The sequence below is a fragment of the Pristiophorus japonicus genome, unplaced genomic scaffold, assembly GCF_044704955.1.
Source record: "Pristiophorus japonicus isolate sPriJap1 unplaced genomic scaffold, sPriJap1.hap1 HAP1_SCAFFOLD_650, whole genome shotgun sequence".
NCBI classification, from domain to species: Eukaryota; Metazoa; Chordata; class Chondrichthyes; family Pristiophoridae; genus Pristiophorus; species Pristiophorus japonicus.
The window spans coordinates 265,295-277,347 of record NW_027254562.1 but is presented as its reverse complement, the minus strand read 5'-3'; the positions used below and the strand labels follow the sequence as shown (position 1 = coordinate 277,347).

Sequence of the window (12,053 nt, the reverse complement as noted above, 5' to 3'; positions counted from 1 at the left end):
GCCAAACCTTAGCCCATTCGCTTAATCTATCTAAATCTCTTTGCAGCCTCTCTGTGTCCTCTACATAACCAGCTTTCCCACTAATCTTTGTGTCATCTTCAAATTTTGTTACACTACACTCTGTCCCCTCTTCCAGGTCATCTATGTATATTGTAAACAGTTGTGGTCCCAGCACCGATTCCTGTGGCACACCACTAACCACCGATTTCTAACCCGAAAAGGACCCATTTATCCCGACTCTTTGCTTTCTGTTAGCCAGCCAATTCTCTATCCATGCTAATACATTTCCTCTGACTCCGCGTACCTTTATCTTCTGCAATAACCTTTTGTGTGGCACCTTATTGAATGCCTTTTGGAAATCTAAATACACCACATCTATCGGTACACCTCTATCCACCATGCTCGTTATATCCTCGAAGAATTCAAGTAAATTAGTTAAAACATGATTTCCCCTTCATGAATCCATGCTGCGTCTGCTTGATTGCACTATTCCTATCTAGATGTCCCGTTATTTCTTCCTTAATGATAGCTTCAAGCATTTTCCACACTACAGATGTTAAACTAACCGGCCTATAGTCACCTGCCTTTGTCTGCCCCCTTTTTTAAACAGAGGCGTTACATTAGCTGCTTTCCAATCCGATGGTACTTCCCCAGAGTCCAGAGAATTTTGGTAGATTATAACGAATGCATCTGCTATAACTTCCGCCATCTCTTTTAATACTTATAGACTTAGTCTACGGGGCCCAGAAGAGCCGAGGGCCCAGGGGCAGCACGGGCCAGCCCATAGTGCGATATGTGTGTGCACTAGGTCCGTGCAGCAGAGCAGGTCTCCAGTCGTCCTGGTTAATCCTTGCCACTGGACCAAGACCTAGCTCTGTCAAGCTCGTGTGGTGGCTGGTGTGCAACGGTCACCACACGTTAAAAAAAATTCACGCACAGGCATCTTCCACCCCCTCAATTGGAGTTCAGGACTGGGACATCGGGTCCTTCATCGAAACACCTGTGAACTCATGGAAGCAAGTCATCCTCGTTCGAGGGACTACCTATGATGATGATGATAAATGCCTTCAGGAGAGGAAAAAATTGGCAAGAAAAAGAAATTCATTTAAAAAAAAAAAGAAAAAAGGCATTCCATATACTCAATGGACCATTGTGTCAGTCCATGCATGGTTACTGCAGTAAAAAGATGACTAAATAGGCCCTGTTGTCAAAAGATGCTCAAGAGTTTCTTTAAAAAAAAATTGTATTTATATAGCGCTTTCACATTCTCAGGATGTCCCAAAGCACTTCACAGGCAATGAATTACTTTTTGAAATACAGTCAGTTATTTTGTAGGCTAACATGGCAGCCAAGATGCTGCCTACCAGATCCCACAAACAGCAATGAGATGAATGATCATTGACTCTGGTGATTAAAAGGGGTTTTTAAATTGCTCCTCCATCACAGGTGAGTATAAAAAAAAAAGTTGTAGTTATAGAAACATAGAAAATAGGAGCAGTAGTAGGCCATTTGGTCCTTCGAGCCTGCACCGTCATTCAATATGATGGCTGATCCTCTATCTCAACACCATATTCCCGCTTTCTCCCCATACCCCTTGATGCCCTTTGTGTCTGGAAATCTATCTATCTCCTTCTTAAATATATTCAGTGACTTGGCCTCCACAGCCTCCTGTGGTACCCCGAGTGAAAATATTTCTCCTCATCTCGGTCCTAAATTTCCTACCCCATATCCTGAGACTGTGACCCCTTGTTCTAGACTTCCCAGCCAGGGGAAATATCCTCCCCGCATCCTGTCTGTCCAACCCCGTCAGAATTTTAAATGTTTCAATGAGATCCCCTCTCATTCTTCTAAACTCTAGTGAATACAAGCTTAGTCGGAATCAGTCTGGTGAACCTTTGCTGCACCTACTCATGACTTCAGGACATCTCAAAGTGCTGCACATCTAATTTTCTTTTGAAGTACAGTCACTTTTTATGCAGTCCAATGCAACAGCCAATTTGTGCATGGTAAGATCGCACAAACAGTAAATAAAATGAAAAACTGCTAGTCAGTTCGTCAAGGGAAGAATGTTGGCCAATGTTGGGAGAATTCCTTATTCTTCAAATAGTATCATGCGATCTTCTACATCCACATGAACGCAGCCTTGTTGTAATGTTTCATTTGAAAGACAATCAGCCTCGATTAAGTGCTCAGGTCGTGGAGTGGGACTTGAACTCAAAACTTTCGCACTCTCAGCCAAAAGTGCTGCCAAGTGAGTCAAGCTGACAAATAATGCAAATCTGTCATTGGTTGCAATGGGCTGTAAAGAAAATGTATTCAATTGTTCAAACTCAATTACTCAAAACTGGCCATGAACTTTGTTTTATATAAATACACAGCATTAAACAAATGTATGTGTCAAATACAGGACAGCAGATGGGATTCTTCTCCCAGATATTTTACTGTGTAATTTTAATTCAAAATTGCATCTGGTGTACAAATATTGCTGCTCCTACGACAGGAACTAGGGAATTAAACCCAGTGCTTTAACCCATAATACAAGTGTGAAAATCCATGACAGATCACTTTTTAAATGTTACGTTATTATATTGGCAATCAACAAATACAAAAATGGGGAAAAAAATTCCAGCATTATAAAATGTCGCCACAAGCTACCAAAATTGAGAGAGGAGCAACAGGATCAGTGAGGGAGACAAAAATGGGAATAAAAATTGATGAAATTCCCTTAAACCTTGCATCAGATGAAACCCGTGCTGTCTGCTTATATCTGTTTACCATGAATTCAACATATTTCTTTCTCTAGACTGTTTTTCTTCTTTATTGTTTTCCTTGCTGTGGTTAGCTCCCCTCAAGGGGGTTCAGAGCAGTTCACATTTCCTTGAATAAAATAAAAAGAACGTTCTTGTCTACCAATGTTATTATGATACTCGCATCCTTTTTTTTCTATATTCACTGGAGACCAAAATGGTTCAATTTAAACGTAATTTCCTCTCTGGCATCCAACGCTGAACATTGAACTGAAATTGCATGCTTTGCTTTTTGACAGGAAATGATTAACTCTTGAAACTACATTATCCTCGTGCTTTTCTTGTACCATGATCAATAGTGACATTCAATTTTGTATTCAAAAGGTTTCTAACCTGTTGACATTTTACAATTAGTTGGCATATATTTGAGTTCATCATTGAGGAGTTTGGGGGGGGGGGGGGGGGGTCCGGGGAAGTGGTGAGTATTTGGCTCAATGGTAGAATTCCTGCTTCTAAGTCAGTAGGTATAGGGTTCTAGCCCTGCTCCAGGCAGCCTTGGCAAACGGAGACTGGAGCTCCAGCTCGAAATCCAGCGGGATACTCCCTCCGTCCCCCACCCCCCCGCCCCATCCCTCGGTAGGTGTGCCCTGATGACTGGTCAAAAAATCCTTAAAACTCTTCCACGGCATAGGGCTAACCACTAAACCGGTCAGTATAATCTGGTTACAGAAACTACCAGTATGAAAGCAATACGTCCTGTATCTAGGAGGAGAGCGGGAGGAATTAACTGTTTAAAGGCCTGCTGAACAAGGAAAGATGACTGAATGGAACAAGGAAGTCGTCGAAAGGGGCAGCTCGCTCACTTCCTGTAGCCCAAAGTAACAAAAAGAGAAAGAGGAACATGTGCAGTTTAGTGAGCAGTTAAATTCAGTAATAAGATGATCAGAAACTAATAGTTAGTATGGTGTATTTCATTATTGTATTTGATGCTAGGATATATCCAGAATCAAGTCGTATGTGGTGAGTTATGAGAAATGTTTCTATATTCATTCACTTAATAATTGCAAAATTAGTTTGTGGATCTGTATTAGGCCTCATGTCCTTAAGATGTGAATCTGATCAGCTTGCGAAAGATTGGACATTGTGCACAAAAGACACAACATCCAGTTCAGATCGCAATTGTCACCCATCTCAAGTTACGCTATCATATGATTAGATTGGAAAGTACAGGCACAAGACATGGGCCCAGGCCAAAAATTGTGGTCGGAGGCTTCCCGCGGGCGGATGCCTCCAACCAAAATTTTTTTAACGAAAATACCTGGTGGTCCCGGAGGAACGTGGACTTGCGCTCCGAAGCCTAGTTGTGCAGCCCAGCGTAGGGGCCTACGTATTCCAGGAACGTATGGGCAGACTGGGATCACCTGGGCCGGACCAACCAATGACAATGGCGTATCCCCATTCACAGTAATGGTGACTTCCGTTTGTACGGGGATCACCATTTCTATGAATGGGAATAACTCCAAAAACACAAACATTTTAAATAAATAAGAAAACCACTTCACATATTTAAAATTAAATCAAATTGAATTTAATTAAATGTCTCCGATAAAAAAAAATTATGTGAAATGTTTATGTTTTAATAGGAGCAAAAATAAACTTACCTTAATGATTGGGGTTTTTAAATATAAAAATTGCAAACATTTTTTTTAATCTTTTAAAACTCTTATGCTGGTAAAAGCAAAGCAGGCCTTACGCTTGCTTTTACCAGGTGTAAGAGTTTGAAGGATATTCACTGGGCAAGAGTGGATAAATAGCCCAAATCTCCGTGTGGGAAGGCCCTTCTCCTGGGGATGCGTTCGAACCATCAAAAGACATTGTGCGCCAAGAACCAGCACGTTGGGCCTCTCCGGGTGTGCGCGCACATCTTATGCGCCCGTAGAGACCGCGGTTTTTGGCCTGGGATCTGTTTCTGGGAGTGATCCGAGAGCATCAAAGGCGGGAGTCCAGAGAGGCAGCGGCCTATAAAAGGCTCAGCAGTCCGGGGAGCGTCGAGAGAGGCGGGAGTCCAGAGAGGCAGCGGCCTATAAAAGGCTCAGCAGTCCGGGGAGCGTCGAGAGAGGCGGGAGTCCAGAGAGGCAGCGGCCTATAAAAGGCTCAGCAGTCCGGGGAGCGTCGAGAGAGGCGGGAGTCCAGAGAGGCAGCGGCCTATAAAAGGCTCAGCAGTCCAGGGAGCGTCGAGAGAGGCGGGAGTCCAGAGAGGCAGCGGCCTATAAAAGGCTCAGCAGTCCGGGGAGCGTCGAGAGAGGCGGGAGTCGAGAGAGGCAGCGGCCTATAAAAGGCTCAGCAGTCCGGGGAACGTCGAGAGAGGCGGGAGTCCAGAGAGGCAGCGGCCTATAAAAGGCTCAGCAGTCCGGGGAGCGTCGAGAGAGGCGGGAGTCCAGAGAGGCAGCGGCCTATAAAAGGCTCAGCAGTCCGGGGAGCGTCGAGAGAGGCAGCGGCCTATAAAAGGCTCAGCAGTCCGGGGAGCGTCGAGAGAGGCAGCGGCCTATAAAAGGCTCAGCAGTCCGGGGAGCGTCGAGAGAGGCGGGAGTCGAGAGAGGCGTACCGGTGCAGCTCCAGCTGAGAGAAGTCAAAAAAGAAGTAGAAAGAAATCAAAAGGTGATGTCACAGCCAACGTGGTAAGTGATTGGCTGCTGATTGGTGAGTAGTTTTTCTTTTTCTTTATTAGTCAGTAACTTTTAACATTGTTGTTGGCAATTTAAGTGTATCTAAGGGTTAAGTCATGGCAGGACAGCTCGGTCATGTGATATGCTCCTCCTGTACCATGTGGGAACACGGGGACAACACCAGTGTCCCTGACGACTACATGTGCGGGAAGTGTGTCCACCTCCGGCTACTGACGGTCCGCGTTGCGGAGTTGGAGCTGAAGGTGGATTCACTCTGGAGCATCCACGATGCTGAGAATGACGTGAGTATCACGTGTAGCGAGTTGGTCTTACCGCAGGAGAAGGGTCCACAGCCAGCGAGGGAATGGAAGACCAGCAGGAAGAGTAGTGCAAGGAAGGTAGTGCAGGGGTCCCCTGTGGTCATCCCACTGCAAAACAGATACACTGCTTTGAGTGCTGTTGAGGGGGATGACTCATCAGGAGTGGGCAGCAGCAGCCAAGTTCATGGCACCGTGGCTGGCTCTGTTGCACAGGAGGGCAGGAAAAAGAGTGGGCGAGCGATAGTGATAGGGGATTCAATTGTAAGGGGAATAGATAGGCGTTTCTGCGGCCGCAACCGAGACTCCAGGATGGTATGTTGCCTCCCTGGTGCAAGGGTCAAGGATGTCTCGGAGCGGGTGCAGGACATTCTAAAAAGGGAGGGAGAACAGCCAGTTGTCGTGGTGCACGTTGGTACCAATGACATAGGTAAAAAAAGGGATGAGTTCCTACGAAATGAATTTAAGGAGCAAGGAGCTAAATTAAAAAGTAGGACCTCAAAAGTAGTAATCTCGGGATTGCTACCAGTGCCACGTGCTAGTCAGAGTAGGAATCGCAGGATAGCTCAGATGAATACGTGGCTTGAGCAATGGTGCAGCAGGGAGGGATTCAAATTCCTGGGGCATTGGAACCGGTTCTGGGGGAGGTGGGACCAGTACAATCCGGACGGTCTGCACCTGGGCAGAATCGGAACCAATGTCCTCGGGGGAGTGTTTGCTAGTGCTGTTGGGGAGGAGTTAAACTAATATGGCAGGGGGATGGGAACCAATGCAGGGAGATAGAGGGAAACAAAAAGGAGGCAAAAACAAAAGACAGAAAGGAGATGAGGAAAAGTGGAGGGCAGAGAAACCCAAGGCAAAGAACAAAAAGGGCCATTGTACAGCAAAATTCTAAAAGGACAGAGGGTGTTAAAAAAACAAGCCTAAAGGCTTTGTGTCTTAATGCAAGGAGTATCCGCAATTAGGTGGATGAATTAACTGTGCAAATAGATGTTAACAAATATGATGTGATTGGGATTACGGAGACGTGGCTCCAGGATGAGCAGGGCTGGGAACTCAACATCCAGGGGTATTCAACATTCAGGAAGGATAGAATAAAAGGAAAAGGAGGTGGGGTAGCATTGCTGGTTAAGGAGGAGATTAAGGCAATAGTTAGGAAGGACATTAGCTTGGATGATGTGGAATCTATATGGGTAGAGCTGCAGAACACCAAAGGGCAAAAAACGTTAGTGGGAGTTGTGTACAGACCTCCAAACAGTAGTAGTGATGTTGGGGAGGGCATCAAACAGGAAATTAGGGGTGCGTGCAATAAAGGTGCAGCAGTTATAATGGGTGACTTTAATATGCACATAGATTGGGCTAACCAAACTGGAAGCAATACGGTGGAGGAGGATTTTCTGGAGTGCATAAGGGATGGTTTTTTAGACCAATATGTCGAGGAACCAACTAGGGGGGAGGCCATCTTAGACTGGGTGTTATGTAATGAGAAAGGATTAATTAGCAATCTCGTTGTGCGAGGCCCCTTGGGGAAGAGTGACCATAATATGGTGGAATTCTGCATTAGGATGGAGAATGAAACAGTTAATTCAGAGACCATGGTCCAGAACTTAAAGAAGGCTAACTTTGAAGGTATGAGGCGTGAATTGGCTGAGATGGATTGGCGAATGATACTTAAGGGGTTGACTGTGGATGGGCAATGGCAGACATTTAGAGACCGCATGGATGAACTACAACAATTGTACATTCCTGTCTGGCATAGAAATAAAAAAGGGAAGGTGGCTCAACCGTGGCTATCAAGGGAAATCAGGGATAGTATTAAAGCCAAGGAAGTGGCATACAAATTGGCCAGAAATAGCAGCGAACCTGGGGACTGGGAGAAATTTAGAACTCAGCAGAGGAGGACAAAGGGTTTGATTAGGGCAGGGAAAATGGAGTATGAGAAGAAGCTTGCAGGGAACATTAAGACGGATTGCAAAAGTTTCTATAGATATGTAAAGAGAAAAAGGTTAGTAAAGACAAACGTAGGTCCCCTGCAGTCAGAATCAGGGGAAGTCATAACGGAGAACAAAGAAATGGCGGACCAATTGAACAAGTACTTTGGTTCGGTATTCACGAAGGAGGACACGAACAACCTTCCGGTTATAAAAGGGGTCGGGGGGTCTAGTAAGGAGGAGGAACTGAGGGAAATCCTTATTAGCCGGGAAATTGTATTGGGGAAATTGATGGGATTGAAGGCCGATAAATCCCCAGGGCCTGATGGACTGCATCCCAGAGTACTTAAGGAGGTGGCCTTGGAAATAGTGGATGCGTTGACAGTCATTTTCCAACATTCCATTGACTCTGGATCAGTTCCTATGGAGTGGAGGGTAGCCAATGTAACCCCACTTTTTAAAAAAGGAGGGAGAGAGAAAACGGGGAATTATAGACCGGTCAGCCTGACATCGGTAGTGGGTAAAATGATGGAATCAATTATTAAGGATGTCATAGCAGTGCATTTGGAAAGAGGTGACATGATAGGTTCAAGTCAGCATGGATTTGTGAAAGGGAAATCATGCTTGACAAATCTTCTGGAATTTTTTGAGGATGTTTCCAGTAGAGTGGATAAGGGAGAACCAGTTGATGTGGTATATTTGGACTTTCAGAAGGCGTTCGACAAGGTCCCACACAAGAGATTGATGTGCAAAGTTAGAGCACATGGGATTGGGGGTAGTGTACTGACATGGATTGAGAACTGGTTGTCAGACAGGAAGCAAAGAGTAGGAGTAAATGGGTACTTTTCAGAATGGCAGGCAGTGACTAGTGGGGTACCGCAAGGTTCTGTGCTGGGGCCCCAGCTGTTTACACTGTACATTAATGATTTAGATGAGGGGATTAAATGTAGTATCTCCAAATTTGCGGATGACACTAAGTTGGGTGGCAGTGTGAGCTGCGAGGAGGATGCTGTGAGGCTGCAGAGCGACTTGGATAGGTTAGGTGAGTGGGCAAATGCATGGCAGATGAAGTATAATGTGGATAAATGTGAGGTTATCCACTTTGGTGGTAAAAACAGAGAGACAGACTATTATCTGAATGGTGACAGATTAGGAAAAGGGGAGGTGCAAAGAGACCTGGGTGTCATGGTACATCAGTCATTGAAGGTTGGCATGCAGGTGCAGCAGGCGGTTAAGAAAGCAAATGGCATGTTGGCCTTCATAGCAAGGGGATTTGAGTACAGGGGCAGGGAGGTGTTGCTACAGTTGTACAGGGCATTGGTGAGGCCACACCTGGAGTATTGTGTACAGTTTTGGTCTCCTAACCTGAGGAAGGACATTCTTGCTATTGAGGGAGTGCAGCGAAGGTTCACCAGACTGATTCCCGGGATGGCGAGACTGACCTATCAAGAAAGACTGGATCAACTGGGCTTGTATTCACTGGAGTTCAGAAGAATGAGAGGGGACCTCATAGAAACATATAAAATTCTGACGGGGTTAGACAGGTTAGATGCAGGAAGAATGTTCCCAATGTTGGGGAAGTCCAGAACCAGGGGTCACAGTCTAAGGATAAGGGGTAAGCCATTTAGGACCGAGATGCGGAGGAACTTCTTCACCCAGAGAGTGGTGAACCTGTGGAATTCTCTACCACAGAAAGTTGTTGAGGCCAATTCACTAAATATATTCAAAAAGGAGTTAGATGAGGTCCTTACTGCTAGGGGGATCAAGGGGTATGGCGAGAAAGCAGGAATGGGGTACTGAAGTTGAATGTTCAGCCATGAACTCATTGAATGGCGGTGCAGGCTAGAAGGGCCGAATGGCCTACTCCTGCACCTATTTTCTATGTTTCTATGTCTATGTTAGACCTGTAATTTGTAACAACGGAGTGTCACATTGTTGTGTTTTGGGGGTTACATTGCAGTGTGGGAGTCTTACAAGTGAAAGTGTGTGCAAATGCATCTCAATACATGAGAAACCTTTCATTAGAAAAGTAAATGATTGTGCTGGATATGGCCATTGGCAGGTTTCTGGTTGATACCAAGACATTTCTATCATATGGAACCTATTCGCCAGCTGTGGCATGTTGATCTGGCTCCATTGAACAATGCTGCGCAAAAGGATGCTGCTTTGAAACATTTCAAAACCATGGACTGAAACAACCTTTCATCTGAGGCCACTTATTCACTGCTAAGACTTTAAAAACTGGACCTTTGGGTCTGTGCTGAGTAGTTCAGCTCAGCTACCGCAACAGTTAGGAATTGGGAGCAGAAAGGAAAAAAAATCATCCGGAAAAATCATTCCCACTACTGATCACCATCCAGCGACCCTGACTCAGAAGTCTGCGTGTATGCGAGCACGTGGGAAGGAGATGGGGATCAGGATCGGTCTCAACTGCGATCCCACCCGCCTCGACAGTTAAATAGCATCTCGACATTCACTGTCCAGGCTCACAAAAAAATAATGGCCTCTGGAGAAAAGTGTTGAGAGCGGTCAACAGCCTTAAAATCTGAGTCAAGCAAGAATCAACGCCTTCAGAAGAGGGAGAAAATTGCCAAAAAGAAAATAAAGGGACTGAGCCTGTATCTGCTGAGACTACCTCTCCAGTCCATAAACCAACTAATCACTTAGAAAGAGCCAGAATATGTAGATTTGTATATTAAAGCAGAAACAAGTCTGGATTGTATGCCTTGGACCACCAGTCCTACAGTATTCACTGCCAGTCTCCTATACCCTCCCCATCCCACTAATAGCCCTATACCAATGGGAACAGATACATTGTTTTTTGGAATAAACTGTCAAGTTGCATTGAGAAAAGGAGTAAAATGTAAAATAATTCATTCAAAAGGTCACCAACTCTTCCGAGCTGGGATGCGGAAAGATATATATTTTTTTAAGCATTGTCCATTACATAGAAACATAAAAAATAGGTGCAGGAGTAGGCCATTCGGCCCTTCGAGCCTGCACCGCCATTCAATAAGATCATGGCTGATCATTTCTTCAGTACCCCTTGATCCCCTTAACCGTAAGGGCCATATCTAACTCCCTCTTGAATATATCCAATGAACTGGCATCAACAACTCTCTGCGGCAGGGAATTCCACAGGTCAACAACTCTCTGAGTGAAGAAGTTTCTCCTCACCTCAGTCCTAAATGGCCCACCCCTTATCCTAAGACTATGTCCCTGGACTTCCCTAACATCGAGAACATTTTTCCCGCATCTAACCTGTCCAGTCCCCTCAGAATCTTGTATGTTTCTATGAGATCCCCTCTCATCCTTCTAAATGCCAGTGAATAAAGGTCCAATTGATCCAGTCTCTCCTCATATGACAACCCAGCCATTCCTGGAATCAGTCTGGTGAACCTTTGCTGCACTCCCTCAATAGCAAGAACATCCTTCCTCAGACTAGGAGACCAAAACTGAACACAATATTCCAAGTGAGGCCTCACTAAGGCCCTGTACAACTGCAGTAAGACCTCCCTGCTCCTATATTCAAATCCCCTAGCTATGAAGGCCAACATACCATTTGCCTTCTTTACCGCCTGCTGTACCTGCATGCCCACTTTCAGTGACTGATGAACCATGACACCCAGGTCTCGTTGCACCTCCCCTTTTTCTAGTCGGCCGCCATTCAGATAATATTCTGCCTTCATGTTTTTGCCCCCAAATTGGATAACCTCACATTTATCCACATTATACTGCATCTGCCATGTATTTGCCCACTCACCTAATCTGTCCAAGTCACCCTGCAGCCTCTTAGCGTCCTCCTCACAGCTCACACCGCCACCCAGTTTAGTGTCATCCGCAAACTTGGAGATATTACACTCTATTCCTTCATCCAAATCGTTAATGTATATTGTAAAGAGCTGGGGTCCCAGCACTGAGCCCTGCGGCACCCCACTAGTCACTGCCTGCCATTCTGAAAAGGACCCGTTTATCCCGACTCTCTGCTTCCTGTCTGCCAACCAGTTCTCTATCCACGTCAGTACATTACCCCCAATACCATGCGCTTCGATTTTGTACACCAATCTCTTGTGCGGGACCTTGTCAAAAGCCTTTTGAAAGTCCAAATACACCACCCACATTCACTGGTTCTCCCTTATCCACTCTACGAGTTACATCCTCACAAAATTCCAGAAGATTCGTCAAGCATGATTTCCCTTTCATAAATCCATGCTGACTTGGTCCGATCCTGTCACTGTTTTCCAAATGGGCTGCTATTTCATCCTTAATGATTGATTCCAACATTTTCCCCACCACTGATGTCAGGCTAACCTGCTTTCTCTCTCCCTCCTTTTTTAAAAAGTGGAGTTACATTAGCTACCCTCCAGTCCATAGGAACTGATCCAGAGTTGA

The 12,053-nt window shown here is 45.3% G+C and overlaps 1 protein-coding gene across 1 annotated transcript in view; it reads right to left on the bottom strand.

The window, feature by feature from the left end:
* Positions 1-2,092: 2,092 nt before the first annotated feature.
* Positions 2,093-12,053, bottom strand: part of mtor (mechanistic target of rapamycin kinase) — a 269,702-nt gene continuing 259,741 nt past the window's right edge. The window contains exon 30 of the mRNA XM_070874034.1: positions 2,093-2,299. Coding sequence (XP_070730135.1) covers positions 2,093-2,299 — 207 coding nt within the window. The remainder of the gene's footprint in view (positions 2,300-12,053) is intronic.